Source organism: Onychostoma macrolepis, chromosome 07, assembly GCF_012432095.1.
Source record: "Onychostoma macrolepis isolate SWU-2019 chromosome 07, ASM1243209v1, whole genome shotgun sequence".
Taxonomy (NCBI): domain Eukaryota; kingdom Metazoa; phylum Chordata; class Actinopteri; order Cypriniformes; family Cyprinidae; genus Onychostoma; species Onychostoma macrolepis.
The window spans coordinates 27,040,730-27,060,193 of record NC_081161.1 but is presented as its reverse complement, the minus strand read 5'-3'; the positions used below and the strand labels follow the sequence as shown (position 1 = coordinate 27,060,193).

General features: G+C 38.2%; 1 protein-coding gene across 4 annotated transcripts in view; it reads right to left on the bottom strand.

Moving 5' to 3' along the window:
• Positions 1 to 19,464, bottom strand: part of fto (FTO alpha-ketoglutarate dependent dioxygenase) — a 147,194-nt gene that overhangs the window by 106,205 nt on the left and 21,525 nt on the right. For all 4 annotated transcript variants that reach the window (XR_009271963.1, XM_058781383.1, XM_058781384.1 and 1 more), the window contains exons 2-6: positions 14,972 to 15,049; positions 11,540 to 12,290; positions 7,878 to 8,117; positions 5,763 to 5,842; positions 5,488 to 5,631 (exon numbers count right to left, since the gene is read on the bottom strand). Coding sequence is in view for 3 of the 4 variants with exons in the window: in XM_058781383.1 (XP_058637366.1) it covers positions 5,488 to 5,631; positions 5,763 to 5,842; positions 7,878 to 8,117; positions 11,540 to 12,290; positions 14,972 to 15,049 (1,293 nt within the window). In the remaining variant the exon portion in view is untranslated. The remainder of the gene's footprint in view (positions 1 to 5,487; positions 5,632 to 5,762; positions 5,843 to 7,877; positions 8,118 to 11,539; positions 12,291 to 14,971; positions 15,050 to 19,464) is intronic.

Sequence of the window (19,464 nt, the reverse complement as noted above, 5' to 3'; positions counted from 1 at the left end):
TCAGACACAATATTGCCAGATACTGTGTTTATGAAAAAGTGTGTTAGTTATATTATAGCTAAAAATATATTTACACTATCATTTAAAAGTTTGAGGTCAAAAATACAGGAAAAAGTAATTTTGTGAAATAATAATTTAGAATAATTATGTTCTGTTTAAGTATGTTATGGCAACGCTGAATTTTCAGCATCATTACTGCAGTCTTCGGTGTCACATGAATCTTCAAAAATCATTCTAATATGCTGATCCGGTGCTCAAGAAAGATTGATAATTATTATTATTATTAATGTTTAAAATATTTGTGCTTCACTTCTTTTTTTTTTTTTCTAAAAACTGATACATTTTAAAGGACTGTTTAATGAATAGAAAGTTCAAAAGAATAACATTTATTTGAAATAGTAAAGACAGAAAGAATGTTACAAAAAACTGTCACTTTTGAACAATTTAAAACATTCTTGCTAAACAAAAATATACATTTATTTAAAAAAAAATATGAGTTTAATATATAGAATATAGCTAGTTTCATTTCTTATATGACAGCTGACAAAAAAAGATAAAGATAAAATGTAAAATTGTAAAAAGTTAAATTTCATTTATTAATTACAATTTAATTAATATAAAACATACGTTTCTAGCAAATATGAAAAAAAAAAAATTAAAATAAAAACTGACCATTCTTTTTTGGTGAAGCCAGTGAAAACATTGGCAGGGCAAGTAAAAATAGTAGCAGCCCCAATGGATAGCAAAAAAAAATTCTTACTGCTTATTTTGAGACCTCAGTAGTATGTTTAGTATGAGGAGTAGAATGTAATATGTGTATGTATTTTGTTTTTAAATCCTGTTGCACTAAAAAACTGGTGTGGACAGGTCATTTATCTGATGGACCATAAAACCGCACACCTGACTCTTATTCTGCTTCATAAATACCTGTGTTGGCTATCACTTTATAAGCATTCAAACTGGCTTGAACAGGATCATCTTTAGTTGGACTGAGATCAGACACCCAGGGTTCACTTTCACATATGGCCGTCTTCAAAGAAATGCTACACTTTGTGTTGGTTCAAACCTACAATCACTTCAGACCAATGCCGACCGCTGACAGCCTCTCTACGGACGCCGGAGGCTACAAATGCTAGCAGCCGCTTTTGTGTCTGTCGTTCCCCCCCGTGCTGATTGTCTGTCTATCCTTCTGCGTTGAAAGCCCACACAGCGCCGAGAGCTTTGAGCCAACATGGAGGCCAGTTTCCCGCAGAGCAGGCCTGCAACAGGCACAGAGCTGGAAACTATGCGACTGGCATTTAGAGCCAAGCCGTCTGCTGCTGTGAGGTACTGAGACTAAATGCCACCTGCATATGCTGGAGGGAGAAAGAGAGAGAGAGGAAACAGACAGAAACAAAAGGCTTTCAGTGACAGGTGGAGAGTCTGTCTGCCTATATTTCCAGCTGAACGTGGCAGTATCTACTAGTTAGCTACGCTACTGGTCAGGTGCTCATCACCGTGACCTGCGGATATAGCACTGTGCCATTTTATAGATCAAATGGGTTAAGATTTCTAGATATCTTTCACACAAGGCTCACTGTTAGGACTACCAATCAATTTCACCAGATCACCCTCGAGTCCAACACTACTGGGACTCAATCAATAGAGGCCAGTATGTGCTGTTTGCTCTGTCAACCCACATACGCACACATACAAATAAAAAGCCATATATGTGTGTGCACAATCACATCAGCGCAGACAATGAGAATTACAGGGATGCAAAATGTAAGAACGTATAACTAAAGTATTCAGTCACATAACATCTTAAAGGAAAGCTCTTTTTGATGCACATCTAGGAATCTATTCCATAAATGTGTATAAGTATAAGCTTCTTTTTTTTTTTTTGGCTGATTTTATTTGCAACTTGGAGTTTTTGTGTTCCAAATTTTTTATTCAATTTCACATAATTTTGCATAAAAAAATTACATGGCTGGAAACCCACCTACAATATAAAAGAAAACAAACATTTCTAGTGCTTATGCAAAACTGGTGCATTCTGAGGGGTTGAAAAAATTTGCATAAAAATACATTGATGGAAATCTGATTACTGATGTTAAACTTGAATATGTATAAGCAAATTAGATTTGAAAGCAATGGTGGAGAGAGGATTTTCAGCAAATAACGACACAATCCTCACACAAATCTATCATCGTATGGCTTCAGAAGACTTGGAATATTGTACATGAGACTCATGAGTACAGGTGTCATAATACACCAGTAGTGACAATAACAGTGGTATTATATATAACAATATATATATATATATTAGTGCTGTCAGTCGATTTAAAAAAATTAACTAATTAAATCGCACATTTTTCTGAAATTAAATCTAGATTAATCGTGATTAATCCCACCTAACATTAACGTTTTTAAATATACTTTTATATTGCAATAATTTCACATTCAATCTTCAAATTAATGTACAAACAACAAAGACAGTATATTTTTTAATATTTGTTTAATGGCATCTTTTTTTTATGACTGAAGGACAGTATCACTGACACCAATACTACTGATTTCTCTATAAAACTGCCCTTCAGACTGTAGCCTATATATAGACTATGATCTATAGCTATTCAACATTACAGTATAATTGAGAGCTATCAATTTTAACATTTATTAGACTTTAAAAAAATAACTTATAATTTAAGTGAACTTAAAACTATCTTCACGTAAACCCATTATAATAAATGTCATATTTACCTGTGCCCTTCAGCAGAAATATACAGAAATTGAAATTGAAGTTATCAAACACTAAATTCTAAATTAAATACAGATGAATCCTTAAAGCTATAAAAGTTATTGATATCCTCTTTTTTTTTTTCTTTTGTCCTGTAACGAACAGACATCACAGCAGCTGGTTATTAGGTTGTTTTGGCTGTTATTTCTTTAAGAGCTGTCGCTGCTGAACATAGCGCGGATCTGACACGCATCATATTTTTTCTCTCAACTCTCTTCACCTTTTCTGGCCCACTTCAGGTCTTAAAGTCTCTATTAATGAGCTGACGAGTTGAATCGGGTGTGTTAGATGAGGGAGACAGTGCTGGGCTGCTCCAGGATACTTTTGAAAACCATTTTAGAGACATGTTCATAAACGTGACTCATAAAATATATTATATGCATGCACAGTTTTAAGGCAGCTTTAATCGCCTTTTTGGTAACTTCATGACTTAACTCACCATGACATTGCATGATGCACGTAGTTTATTTCACGCTTTGACATGAAAAAATACAGGTTACGGCCAGCGCCTTTGTTCGTGCAATGGAAGAGCACGAGCCCTGTACAGTTTCCGCTCTCGTTGGACTCGCGCCTGGCGCTGAAGTGAAGTGGAGCGCGTGTCTGAAACATCTCCCGTTTGATGTGGTCATAAAGACTTTCTGCGACTGAATAAATGCACTTCTTGACAAGAGAAAAAGTGACAGAAGCAGCAGTTTTGAGTGGGGTGGCCAACCGTAGCCCCGCCCCTGCGTTAAATATTTTTAATGCGTTAAACTGAAAAAATTAATCGCCTGCGTTAACGCGCTGATTTTGACACCGCTAATACACACACACACACACACACACATTTATATACACACACACACATATATACATGTTCTGCTCTCTGAATAAACCAATCACTGATGATATTAACATCATGTTAATAATGCACAAATACGCAAATAATCAAGTGTCAGTAACTGGTTGACATTCTAACATAGTAGGTGGCAAGACTGCACCTTAGCACTGATTGCCACCTGTCATAAAATGGAAAAAGACGACGAAGACAAGGAAGAACAAGACTGTCACATAAAATCATGCCGGAGGAGAAGACAATAAAAAAGTGACACACTCTACCCTCACCTAAAACTCTGAGCCTGCCAGTTTTTTGGATTCATTTTTTGGAATCAACAGTAAGTTCTTTTTGAACAGTTGGTTACAACGTATGGTTAACCAATGGTTACAAACGCTCTCTCTTCTTCCTTACACTTGTATTTTGTGTATGATCCATTAGCCCAAAGTTTAAGATAACTTAGTCACACTTTATATTAGGTGGCCTTAACTACTATGTACTTACATCAAAAATAAGTACAATGTACTTATTGTGTTCATATTGTATTGCAAATCACTTTTGCTGCTATTGAAGGTGGGATACGGGTAAGGTTAGGGACAGGTTTGGTGATATGGGTAGGTTTAAGGGTGGGTGAAGGTGTAAGGGATGGGTCAACAGTGTAATTATAAATTTAATTGCAGAAATTAATTACAGATGTAATTACATATATGTATTTTTAAAAATATAAGTACAATGTAAAAACATGTACGTACACAATAAGTGCATTGTATTAAATGATTAATTTAAATGTAAGTACCTGATATAAAGTACAAATCCCACCTGATATAAAGTGGGATCGATAACTTTGACTTTTTGATTTCTATAGATATCTGGATACTATTGTTTTTGTTAATCATTTTGGCTATTATAATCATGTAGTGAAAATGTGATTTGTGAAAGCCCTACACGAGTCTTATGAAACACTTTTTGTGCTTGTTGTGTCCATTTGAAATTTCATAGCCCCTGGCACTATCTACTTTCTCTGTATAGAAAAGAGTTTGTAGGACATTCTCTTGTTTTCCACAAAATAAAGTATGTCATACAGGTTTGTAACAACATGAGGGTAAACAAATGTTGACAGAATTTTCCTTTTTAGGCGAAACAGCCCTCAATTTAACACCTTTTCAGAAGACCCCGCAGACCCAAACCTTGGAAGCGAGAGATACAGAAAGCAGAAAAAGATCTCTTTCCCAACAACCTCTCCTGAACCTCCACGTACCAGCACCGACCCTAAACACACAGGTAAACATTCACCTTTATCAACATCAATGGACTAACACACTCCATTAATCCTACACACTGCAGATCCTTTACAGATCCCCCATCAGGGACTGCTTACCGCAATCTCCATGCAGTCCACCTCACTAAACAAGAGCTAGACGCTGAGCTCTGCTAGAACAGCATGCTGGGATAAAAACGTGTATCAATAATAAATAATACAATAATACATCATTTGAGAACACACACAGGCCCTCGTGGGCAGTTTCAACAAAATAGCCTCAATCAGGTCAGAGTGTTGAGGTCGGTAACCTCCGGGGAAGCTGCTGCCCCCGGGCAGGGGTGTATATATAAATATATATATAGCAGTTTATATTTTGATGGGGGTTTTAAGGTGCCGAGTTGTAATCCAGGTGAGTTGGGGTTCAACAAAGACTTACACAAGGCCGCACTGATAGTTAGGCCTTCTGAAAGAGCTATTGTTTGGGGTTTGAAAAATGAATGCCTAGTACAACCTTTAAAAAGTCTCCAAGCAACCTCATCCGTTATGGCTTGAGACACGTGTTTGGGATTTGATGTTACGAGTACACATTTTACATCGCTTCAAACACACTCACAATCTTGTTCAAATACACACCTCGTTGTGGATGTCCTCAATGCGCTGGAGGGTGGAGGGGAGGAGGGACTTCAGGCTCTTGGTGGTCTTCTCAGGGTCGGTGTGTAAATTCTCCAAGGCCTCTGAGCAGCGTTTCTGTATGTAGTCCAGCGTTCCTGTACAACACTGAAGGAACATGACAGAAAACAGTGTGATATTTACTTACAAGCCAGAAATACAGAGATACTGTTTGAGGATTTAACATGAACGATGATGAAGGTTCTGGTCTGATCAGGACCAGGAGAGGCGACACTCACCTGTACAACTCTGTGAGTTGAGCTGAATCTAGCCGTGTCACCAGCCAGTACACAGTGCTGATGTGTCCGATTCAGATCATCTATAGATACAATCGCATACCAACAGCCACACACACAGACAACACAAGAAACATCAATATCATTATGAACCTAGGAAGAGGAGCATTTGTCTTTGTTATTCAGAGTTTATTAAATCATATATATCTATATAGCTGCCTGAGGCATTGTAATTATAGCCGTTGAGTGAACTCACTTTCCTTTGATTTGTTCCATTGAAATCAATGGTTTTCCTGCATTCTCTGATGTACTGCAGCATAAACAGTAATGTCTGTTTCATTTCCTCTGTATGCTATTATTTTTTTCTTTCTTTAAAACACTTGGTATCTAATAATACTCTGATTCTCTCAACCTGGGCTCTGCCACAACCTCGGTGTGAATCTTGGGCCATACCAAATTCTCCTAATAAATATTTATCATCATTCTCTTGTCGTCGAGGGGCTGCTGTGCTCGAGTTAAAAGCGGGCTTTTAAATCTATTGGGTCAAAACCTCTCCCTAGGTCTGTCCTGTCCCTGGAGCATTCAGCACAGGAAATCTTATTACCAGCTGGGCCCGGTGTCGGTCCAACAAATTGTTCTCCGCTACCCAGCACCAAATTCCATTTTTGAGAATCTACTGATTAGATTTGCACACAGGAGTCTGAGACATCAGCAGATGGAGGGGAAGAGATGTGACAGTGTTAGAGAAACAGGAATGGGGAGTTGAATAACTGTAAGTTATTTTCTGTAAACCTTCCTTCCTCTCCCACTCTTTCTTTCTCCTTTGCTTGCTTTCCTTTTCCTCCCTTCTCCCATTTCCATCTCTTTTTTTACTTTTGTCTTCTTTTTTTACTTACCTTCCTTTTCTTTCTTTCCTAATACTTCCTTTACCTTCCTTCTTTTCTCTTTTCCTCATTTCCTTCTCTCTTTCCTTCCTTTTTATTTTTTTTATTTTTATTTCCTTCCCTTACCTTACATCCTTTTCTCTTTTCCTTCTTGTATTATGGATTGCTAAACTACAGCTTTTTGCATCCTTCACCTTCTTTATGTACCTCATTTTCCCTTATTCCTTCCTTCTCTATATATAACTATACACAATTTATTTATTTATTTATTTAAAAAAAAACACCTGATATGTGCTGGTACACTATGTATTCCTTCCTTCTTTCCATGTGAGGTGTAAGTTGCTACACTACAGCACCCAAATAAAAGCTTTATCTTTAGAGAGTGTTTTTCTTCACATCTCAAAGAATGGATGCTTGCTGAAAATCCCAACACACTGTACTGCCATCTAGATTTCATGTGCCTTTGGAAGTAGCTTTCTACAAATTCAACAGAAAAAAAAAAAATCAGACTAACTCGGCCAGAAGACAGTGTCATTAATAGATTATAAGCCAGTTTCCCAGTCACACTTTCACCCTTGTCCTGTGCCCAGGAAACCCATTATGACCCATTATGTTTATATTTCTTTAGCTTTTCACTTAAAGTCACTTCACAGGACTGAGAGTGCCATTAGGTAGGTATAAATAACGCTCAGTTTAGAGCAGCCAGCAACAAAGAGGCCCGACCACTGGAAAGCTCTTCCAAACAGATGAAAATGTCCAAGTGGAGACGATAAAACTTTGTGCATAGGGGGGAAAGCATTAGTCATGCTTGTACACAGAAATCGGGAAATAAATAGTGTCCTTATCAAGGTCATCAGACTCACTTTATGGGATATTTAGAGGAGAGGGTTTGCGCGTATGTGGGGTCGGAGACAGGGGGCATCTGTTGTAGCCATCAGTAATAAAAGTCTGATTTACTGATTCTCTCTCAGTCCTGCTCTCAGACAGGGGTCACAGCGCTTCATAAAATAACATTTGGTTTTCTTAACCTCTCTGATACACATGATAAAGGAACCTGTGGAAGCAAAATCCTAGGGAAACAGACACATATGTATATAAAAGGACGTAGATGTGTATATCCTCTGGGAAAGATAATTCCTGGTCTAATGCATTTCAACATGACCGAGACGGTACAATCCGCTTTACACATGTACTTGAGTCTACTGTTTCTGGACACATGAATGTGATTGTGTACCTGTCATATAGTAGCAGTCTCCGGACTGTAGAGGCAAAGCCAGACCTGGTGTGTGAATGTCCCAGGCCACCTTCAGTCCAACACGCCAACATGCCTTCTCTTTCTGCACTTCCTCCTTCTCCGAACCTTCTCCTCCTTCTTTCTTCAGTTCTTCTTTACTTGTTCCTTCACCTTCCGTCTCTGTTTCTTTTAGTTTTTCTTTTTCTTTACTCTGTCCCTCCCCGTCCTTTTCAGTCACCCCTGTAAACAAAGATGTAGCTTGACATTTACAGCAGGGATGTACCTTTTTTTTAATCTAAATAATGATAAATTACACATAATCAGATAATTATTTATTTGTTATAGCCAGTGACCACTGAATGGTCGATGTTAAATTTCTATGGCAACACTTTAGTTTAATGTGTCCTTGCAACAACTTACTGCACATTTATTTACTATAGTAATAACAGTAATCATACACAATTACAAGTAACTAACACTAAATCAAATCCTAACCCTAAACTTATTATAAGTGCATGTTGTTAATTAATATTAGTCAGTACGTATTTGTGTAATTACACTGCAACAAGGATGCTGTAAAATAAAGCATGGCCATTTCTAAATTATTTATGCCTAAATCAAAAATAAACCCTAAAAACAAAAATAATAAAATATTTTTAATGCTACAAGTGAATTTAGACATCACAACATTATACTATACAGTATGAAAAATGAATATTCATTTTGACATTTGCTGCATCTTACATTAAATTTGTATTATTAAATATTAACTTTAAGTGAGAATCAATGACCACAAAAGGTAATCTAAATGTAAAATTAGAGTAAAGCAAATGCAATTAAAAAACACTCTAATATTGGTGGATAACCGATATATTGTTTTAGACATCACTGCATTAACAACTAGTTGTTCAGTCGGTTCTGTATACAATACAGCAATTTAGTGTCATTACCTGAAGCTGCCGTTTCAAGAACCTTAATATGTGCACTGCAAGTCGCTTTGGATAAAATGTCTTAATAATACTTAATAAAAAAAATGATATGCAACTTCCACCAACGATCTATGTTAATCAAAAAACAATGACAGAGCCAAAGAGAAATACAGAAAGAAAGCGTACCTGATAAGACAAAAAAAAAGTAAGTAAATAAATAAAACAAGAGAGGGCAGGCTGGCACCTATCAGTGAAATCAATACAAAAGCGCTCTTGGAAGCCCGAGCCCTGAGCAAGGCTTTCTCTGCGCTCAGCAGGGATAAATAGTAACTTAATTTCAGCCTTTGCTTTCTGACACAGCTCTCAAAGGGCCATCTGCAGCTAACACAGCAGCGGCGGAAAAGATTCCATCAAAAACACTTCAAAATCACAGTGGCACAAACCAATGCCTGTTAGAAAAGGAAATGAGCTGGATCTAGTCAGTGTTGGATGAAGAGCTGAACAGATTTGTCACTGAGCGACTCCCCCCGCCAGAGACTGTTCGTGATACTACACGCCGCAGCACGGCCAGCATACTCTATAAACCCATCACAGATGAGTTAAAAGATACGGGCATCATGAAAAGCTTCGGTGAGATATTCTTCTTCAAAGCGTGTTCAGGTGAAACACGAATCTATACAACACACAGATGTTGTCCGACGGGACAATAAAAAAATAAAACCCATTCATGCACACACACACACACACACAGCGCAACAAATAAATGATGTACAAAGTGAAATTCTTCTGAGCAACAATCCGTTTCAGCTGGTCTGCAGCATTTCATAGCGATTTCTCTAAAGTGAAGGCAACATTTTGTGCAGTGCTTTGCACGGGTGCGTACGCGCTGCAAAAGCGTTCCATCAGGGGAGTCTCTCTGAAGTCTGGAACCGAGGGGTCAATTTTACCTCCAAAAGAACAGCTGTGGAATAATTCCACACAAACTGACACATTCACACACAAAAACACACACACAGACCATTCATGCACTGTTTGAAGCGGGCCCTGGGGAGGTCAAAGGTCAAATCGGTCAGTAAGAGATTGGCGAAACAGAGCTCGTGAGGCAGGTGGTTCTGGTTAGCACACCACGCTCTGTTCTGTCGAACTGACACACACACACACACGCACACAGCTGCATGCTAAGCTGTTAGCCTGACTTGAAGAGAGACCGATGTCCAGAAAAACGTCTCCAGTGAGATTCGTGTGAAATATGGAAGATCTGGCTCCTTCATGGAACAAATTCATACAATGACTGCATGAACACATTTGACCTATCAAGTGAAGGATGGTTTTGAACGAGCTGGTGTCCTAATAAATAAAGGTTCTCAGTGGTGAGCTAGAAAAATAAAGGATTTGTTGTCTCTTCAATGAGACTACTGAAACAGGAGTGGGAATGTTTAAAGGGAGAGTTAAACCAAAAATTAAAACTCTAATAATGCATTTTGTACCGATGCAGAACAAAAAATAAAAATGATGTAGGTTTGGTCACCACTGACATTCAATGTATGGACAAAAACTGTTCTTCAAAACATCTCTTTTAGTGTTCCACAGAATAAAGAAAGTCATACAGACTTGGAATGACATTAGGGCGAGTAAATGATGACAGAATTTGTATTTTTCAGTTAATTATCAGTTTCAATTCTAAAGTGTAATTCTATAATGTTTTATACAGTATATGCTTTTAAATAAGCAGCCATTATGTATTAACAATTTAAATTCTGATTACATTTACATTACATTTTTGTCAAAAAAAAAAAAAAAAAAAGTAACAGCTGAATAATTTTCTTCTCAATTCTTTGTGGAATATTATCTTTTCATACAAATAAGTACATTCAATAAACAAGGAATATTACGAATATTTATTTATCATATGTCATTGGGTAGAGCATTGGTTCTCACCCAGAGGCCTGGAGTCCATTAGGGGACCTTGGCAAACATCCAGAGAAGCCCCAATAAGTCTTAAAAATATTCCTGTCAGGATCACTATCGTGAAAGATGATTGACAATTAGCACACGGTTTGGATTGGTGGTATGGTTCTGTTCTGGGCAAAAACTCCCTGCCCATGCAGCATAGCATAAATAAGAGCAGGGAGAGCAGCAATAGCCCCCCTAGAGTAAACAGAACCGAGTCAAATGTAGCATATATCATTAATGTTCTAAATGGCGATTTAATGTGACAATATAATTCAAGATAAAGGAGTCTGATTCAACAAGGAATATAAGTCAAGTCCTGACTGTGGAAGAAAGGAGGAGCTGGGGATGGAGAAGGGTAATTATCTCCTACTGAATACTGGATAGACCTTATATAGCGATGCTCTGATAGGTGTTGTATTCCAATAGGTAGACATGGATTAACTGGTGTGGCCTGCCAGAACTAACGCTATGCTTGATGTAAATGTAGGTATAATAATAATAATAATAATAATCATCATCTTAACTAAAAATGCTAAAACCACACTAAAATAAAGATCTACAGTAAACAGTAAATTGCCATCATATTTTTAAGCTTATTTGTTTTGTTACAACAGAATTACTAGAGGTACATATCACCTTATATAGGAGGGTTTTGAATATTGTCCTGGACAAAATGGGGCCTTGGAACCTAAGATGCTCACAACCACAGTGTTAGGGCCCTACGGTGCCATGGCTCTGATACAGTATTACATGCTCTACCCAAGACTTTTGACCTCTCACCTTCATTCTTTGGTTCTGCTGGGCAGCTATAGCTGTAGACAGCAACTGGTGACAGAGGAACCAGGTTCTCGTCATGATGCCAACCGACAGCCATCTTGCCCATGCCGTAATACGGCTCTTCCTTCAGTTGGGTCATGGCTGTAGGGTCCATGTAGTTGATGAGGGTGATGTTGAACTGAACCAGGCCGGCCACATCAGGTGGCGGAGCAGATGAAGGAGGGGAGGAATGAGAACAGCCCTGACCGCTGTCTTCTTCCTCTTCCTCCTCCTCCTCTTTCTCCTGCTTCTCCTCAAGTAACCTGTCCTTAACACTCTCTTCGCACATTCCCTCCCCCGGTGTGTCTTCACTGTTTTCAGTGTCACTGCGGGAACGCTTGACGCCTCTTGCATTTGTCTGCTGATTTACATCCGAGCAAAAGAACTGATTGAGCTCCCACAGTGCTTTGCAAGCGTCCCTCAGGTCGGAGTCACAGCAAGGTTTGTCTTTCTCATCTTTCTGGGCTTCTTCTCCCTCACAGTGCCAGGGGATAGTGAACAGACGGGTGTCCAGATAACGGTATGTGTAGCCCGGCTGACCCACGAGAGCACGCGAAACAGCTGTGAAGACGTCCCGGTCTCGGACTCGGACAAGATCTCGGAGTAGACATCCACGCCCCTGAAGAGTTATCAAAGCAGACTGCACCCTCTCATGGAGACCATCTGGCAGGGCACTAGACTGTCGTAAAGCCAGTCCTGCATAACTGGAGTCCCACTGTCAGATTACACAAAGATTGTGCACAGATTACACACTGTCACAAGCAAACATAATCTAATTGATTAAGATGGTTACAGGAGTACTTTCTGGTCAAGACTTTTTGTTGCTGTGTGTGCAGGGTCAGAAAGCTTTCGGATTTCATCAAAAATATAGTAACTTGTGTTCCAAATATGAATGAAGGTCTTACGAGTTTGGAACGACATGAGGATGAGTATTTTCATTTTTGGGTGAACCATCCCTTTATTCCTGTGACAACCGAGCTAAATTTTCAACAGCCTGTCGCATAATCCTTCGGAAATAAATCTAATATTCTGATTTGGTGCTCAAGCAACATTTCTGTCAATGTTGAAAACAGTTGTACTGCCTAATATTTTTGTGAAAACTAAAATACTTTTTTTCAGGATTCTTTGATGTATAAAGTTCAAAAGAACACAGTTTATTTGAAATAGAAACCTTTTGCAACATTATAAATGTCTTTACTGTCTATACACACACTGGGCCTCATTCATGAAACACGAGCAGAACAAATGTTTTGTGTAAATCGTTCGTAAAGCTGTTCTGACATAACTTTTCGGATTCATGAAAGTGTTAGTTGGTAAGAAAGAAATGTACACCTGCTCCTGGACCAGTAGAGTCTTTATTACAAGAGTACTCTACTGGTCCAGGGATAATAATTTACAATAATATTAATTAAAAAATTTATTTGAAAATAATATAATAATGTTGAATTTATCTGTGTTATCTGAGATAATTGCGCATTCATGGGTTGGTTTAAGGGGCTATGTATCGATACTCGAAACCACAATCAGCAATGCAGCGATTGGCTGGCAGCAAGACAGCAACATAATGACATCATATCATTAAAAAAGACACCTGACGAAAAACTTGACAAATTTCTGGACCTTTATAAGGAAACAGTCAAGTGAACAAAACTACATAAATGTTATAATAGATAAATCAAATGTTTTTATTTTATTTGTCATTTTTTACATGATTCCCAATTAGTTATATTCACTATTTCTAGTATTTGTACAGGCTTTTCATTTTTATTTCAATGTTGTAATAAGAAATTCATTTAATTTTATCTTTGAAACAGATTTGTTAAGTGACAGCATTAATTAAAGTTTCTTAAAGGTCAAGATCAATTTATCTGCATCTCCTGCGCATTATTCTATTTTTGAATAATTTAGAGCCATCAGCATATGGAAATAGCATGAAATAGCATGAAAAGGGCCTATACCAATGGTTTACTAATTAACTGCATGGAGACCAGGAGTTTGCGTCTCTGAGCAACATGACGGAGTTTCTTTCCTGAATGAATCAACCGTTTAAATGATTCGGTTCAGTCACAATGGCTCATTAACAGTGACTTAATGCCACCTACTGGTGGTTCTAATTTCACATTTAAAGTATTCTTTTTATTTTTTAAATAATTTCAAATATCAGTATTCAAGGTTTTATGTGTCAAAACATTATTTATTCATTTATAACTGCAGGTTAAAACATTCCATGTCCCTCAGAGCTGCATTAAACAGTGTGTAAATATATCTATTCCACTTCAGATACAGCTTCTGTGCTTCCTCTGCATTGCAAAGATGAATTTTGTTGATACTGATTTCATTTGTTGGTAACAGCCCAAATGTCTTACTACACTAATTGACTGAATAAATGTAACAATTCGACTCAAAAGGTTATGTTCAAAATTATATATTATTATATATTTCAAATACCGATTCTGCCTGGAGAGAACCAGTCCATTATTTTTTTTTCTTCTGTTTTTAAGCCTTGCTTTATGCAACTGACTTTGTTCAAATTGGTATCGGCCAAAAAAAAATCCTATCGGTGCATCCATAGCAGTCACCACTCAAATTAATGCACGGTACCCCCATCAAAGACTCGAGAGATTAAACTAATCAATTCTCTTTTGGGCTCAGACTGCATTGGTTAAGTTTATGGGGCTGTTACGTGATGAACGAACGACTCAAACCGGAAGACTTGTCAGATAAGAGGTGAGGTGAGCTAATCATAGAATGAAGACCCAGGTAAACAATGAATTAATCTTTTCGGTTTCTTATAGCATTATAGTTTTGTATTGTTTGTAGTGTGATCAACATTTGCGTAAGTAGTAGACATGTTTGGGAAGTAGCACGTAACATTTTAATTATATTTTGCTAAAATGAACGAATGGCCGTTTTAAGAAGAGCACCTGGCATTTTTCAGCTGGCTAAATGCTTTGATGGACACATTAATTGAATATTTATTGTTAGGCATATGGCCTATTAGTAATTTTTTGCATTTATGCAATATACTGGAGCCAAACCTGAGAAAGTAGACCAGAATATTCCACTGCGTTCCAGGACACACAATTTACGCACTTGTAATTCAAAGGCGGGGATTATGCTAATTGTGAATGAGCGTGCACATGCGCCCTATTTACAAATTATTGGAATTCATTAACATACGCATGTTTAACCATCAAATCGGAAGTTTACAAAGCGTTTGTGAATCCGGAGGAGAGTTTTCGGGAAGGTCCTTTTTACACGCAAATTACTCCGAATTTACTCCTACATTTAAGAATGTTTCGTGAATGAGGCCCACTGACCCTAGCCTTTTGAACAGTAGAGTACATACAGATCAAAAATTATGAAGCATTGTGGAGATTTGTATGAATTTCTAACCAGTTCCTGAAATCCTGGGTCTGCAGGAGAAAGGTAGGGAATCCTCTGTTCACCCAGTTCCTGTATAAGCCTCCGCCTCTGTAAAGATAACAAAAACCACAAATAAATGTAGAATTTGATTAGTCTTTAAAAGCACTGTATATTCAATGTTTTCTCAGGACATCAGCGGCATTTTCACAAAGCAGCATACTGGGCTTTATTACATTTCTAATCATATATCTACAAAAGTTAAAAAACTCCAAAAGAGGAAAATTTCACACACTTTCATAAGTATCTCTTCCCAGTCAGAGCACATTTCCCAGAACCCTCTGCTGCCATCCCATAGTGCTCTAATTCATGGGCATCTCAGGTTTTTACGGCTCTAGAAGGCAGCAGAGGGTCTTCTCAAAGCCACATAAACTGCGGCCTTCTATGCGTCGCTCGTCTGTTAAAACTCAACCTGCTCTGCCCATCAAAGAGCGTTTCATTGGGCTGCATTCCATTCCAACCTGTAAATCCAACAGCAACCGGCATAAAACTCCGATACCCAAATAAATTTCACAAGTGCACCCACTCCTGTCCCTCTCCGACACACACGTCCTCTATTTCTTCACCGCAGGTGCAAGAGAGACTGCCTTCTCTCGCCCCACTCAGGTGGGACGGTGGGGGGTGTTACATCAGTGACCCCGATCCGGCCTCTGCGCCCGATACCCCCATCAAGCAGAGTGGCAGAATGGCCACGCTGTTCCCTTAAGAACGCAGACGCACAGCAGAGACGTTAACGGAGTAAGAGGGCCATATATATGCCCTATATTCTCTGACATTTACGGAGAACGAGTTTCACATTTCAGTCATGTTAATAATGGCAGTGTTTTCACATGGGAAGGGCTTTTTGTGAGTGCGCCGAGCGGCTAGACTTTGCCCAAATGGGTCTTGACTTTTAGAGTAAAATAAAATGTCCTGTTAATAACATTAAAGTAAAGGCATTAAAAAGGTTACGTCCTGATTTGAGAAAGGACACGGGTGCACATGCGAGAGTGTGCGGATGTGTTAGTGAGTGGAAATAGGGCTGTATAACCATTAAAGTTACTGCACGGTTTTGCAATAACAGCACAAGGAGACTCTTGAGAAAAAGATGCTCTGGAGGGTTCGGTTCAAGCCCGGTCTGGACTTGATTCTTCTGGTTATTTCCGTTAAACCAAAACAATAAAAAGAACAGGCAGACTGTCAAACAGAAATCTGCAAAACAAAATAACATGCACTATTCATGGACAGTCTTGACTTAAAGGCCTGAGAGACGAAAAGAAGGGAAGAATAAGACAGAGGAAAAAGGCGAGAATGAGACAAAGTGGATGTGTAGAAGGAAGAGACAGAGATAAACTGACAACTTGACACACACTCATTGTTGGTGTCAAAATTTATCTCATGACAGAAGCGATGGGTATTTTAAAAAGGCCAGTGGATTTGTGTGTTTGTGTGTATTTTGTTTTCCGCCGGTGGCAATGCTTGGCTGCTCTGATGTGCAAACACAATCCCATGCACACACACACACACACACACACACACAGAGATGGTCTGGACAGCGCAGTTTCTGGGCTAGTCTTGAGGAGCAGTGGCCTGTCACGCAGATGTCAAATACATCAAGCTGCTCACAAATTCCAAAGAAAAAAGAGACAGACCCATTCTACTCCATAGATGAGCCTAAGCGAGTGCTCTTTTCTCTCTCACACAATATACACACACGTAAATAAATAAAGAAAAAAAGGGGTTCCATTCAAACACACAAACAATCGCTCAAACCAAACTAACAGGTCTCCTCTTAGATAAGAGATGCCAGTCAGTCAAAGATAAACACAATATGTATTTCTGACTTTTAGTTGCAAGCACTGGAAGGTGTACAAACATAATATGTGTTTTTGCATTATTGTGGCCGAAATAAACCTGAAGTGGCAACACAGTTACCTTTAAATGTCCATGCTAGTGAATGTAATTATACCGATTTATGTTTTTACAAATAATTTTAAAAGAAAAATTAACCCATATAGTTTTTATGGGGTACACACAGCACCGAAAATAATCATTCTAAAAATGAAGGGGACAAAAAAAACTTGGAAAAGAAAGAATGAATTAAAACAGTAAATTGTTGAAAATAAAAAAATTAAAGAAATAGTTTAAAAGATGAATAAATATAAAAATATGCTGTATAAAATCTATGGAATATATATATATATATATATATATATATACATATACATATATATATATATATATATATATACATATATATATATACACATACATATATATATACACACACACACACACACACACTGTAAAAAAAATTCTGTAAAATTTACAGTAAAAAAAAAAACCGCAGCTGTGGTTGCCGGAATTCCAAATATGGTAGCAACATTTTTGGTTTTACAGTTTTAACTTAAATTTACAGTTAAATACCGTAATTTCATTAACTGATATAATGTTAATAAACCAACCTATAGAAGTACAACCTATAGAACTGAGAGTTTCACTATGTGTACGTGTGTGTGCAGGTAGCCTACTGATATCCATGTGTGTAATAGAGCCCAGTGTTTGGCGAGTACACGGTTGGAGCTTGTGTGTCACTACTTACTGAGCTCCTTTTCTCCTGCTGAATCAAGCACTCGGACAGCTCACCTGTACAGCATCAAACGCAAACATGTCGGCGGACACACACATCAAACACACTTCCTCCACGTCTCCTATTTGTCAGAGAGTTGCGGAATGTGTTCTGTGGGTGACGGCGGTACAGGCGGACAGAAGCAGGGGATGTCCTTCTTGAAGAGAAGGGAACGAGAAAACGGACACACCTGAGCAAACAGAGCCGTTTACCTCATGCTGAAGGCTTGTGTGTGACTGCATCGAACCTGCCTGTGAGAACACACCACATAGGTGCCATGACACACGCCCGTGGACCCGGCTCAAACACACTCACAACTGTGCTAAAGTGGAAGTGTAGTCAGAGTGTCAGCATCTCTAAGTAACAGGAAAGAATTTCCATCATGTTAAAAAGATGTGAACACCGCAGAGGAGGTTCAGGTGACAGCCAGATGATCCATGCAGCAAACTCACAGTTAGCTCATCCCAAACAGGACGGTCCTATGGAAACAAACACTACATTACTGCCCATTCAGATCTGGCCGACTAGAGTGAGGCTCAATGAAAAGTCTGAGGAACTGTAAGTTCACTTGGTCCTTCACCACAGAAGCTCTGTATCTGATACGGAAATTTTCCAGAATAACAAGGCAATTCCCATTAGAGTGCTGCAGGAATGGGTCCGAAAACCTGGAAACCAGTTACCATTTTTGAACTTCCCTTTCCATTGTCTCAAAGCCAATGGGCTTTTTGAATGAGTTCTTGGTTAAATGCCTGAAACAAGGTCTGTTAACACAAGCTCAATATATTTTCACAACATAAAACACATTAGTAATACCCCACTCATTGTTTTTTTTAAGCTTTTAAATATATTAAAAAAGCCAGTTGGACAAATGGATAAATGGGACATCAGATGTTGTCGGTGAGAGTAAACTTCAACACGCAAAGCAGAAAAACTTATCTACTTACTAGTCCACTTTCACAGCATTATACTCACGCGGTTGCAAACTTTCCAACTTTTAAGTTAAAAAAAAAAATTAAACTGTTGTTGAAAGCTTAGTGGTGGTGATGCTGAAGTTATGCAATTATGGTGTAGTTCACTTTATGGCCTAACTTTAGTTTGTTACTTCTGGTAATTGTATTTGTGCTTCAAAATGTAAAATATTTGTGTTTATTTGAATTTGGAAAAGTGGAATAAGTGGGTGGCTGCCAGAGCCCTACTATGTAGTTTCCATGATGTTTGGGTTTATTAACTGTCCTACCTCCAAGCCTAAGATATTATTGCTCCTAGATATGGTTCAAGTCTCTTTTTCAAAGTACAAAGCCACAACACATAATTGCGCAAATATGCAATTGCTGGCGCGAGGGCTTTGCCAACACAACACCAACATGCAGTCCAGTTGAGCATTTAACGTGTGTTTGTTCTTTGGTGTTGCAGTATTAAAACAACAGAGTAGAGTAAACAAAGATATTTACTCTAATTCCTGTTAGAGCTCTTGTCATGGCAGTGCTGAAATGCAATATGCACTTGCTATGAATTAAAACAATATTATAACAACGAACAAAATTAAGCTTGCACTGATATTCAGGGCCGTCCCTGGCTGGGGGTCCGTTCGGCATGGGGCCCGGTGCGACCGCACCAGTTGCACCGCCCCAATGGACGGCCCTGCTGATATTTGTATATTTTTCAGGCCTAAGGAATATATAAACATAGAAAGTTAATTAATAATACACACTTTAATTGGTCAGTCAAAAATTATCAGTAAAAAAAGTATACTCTGACTTTCATTCTCACAATTTTTGCCAGATAAATTAAAACATTTTTTTAAAAAGAAGTATGAGAAATAGTTATAGCACCACTAATTATAAACTAAAGGTAATAT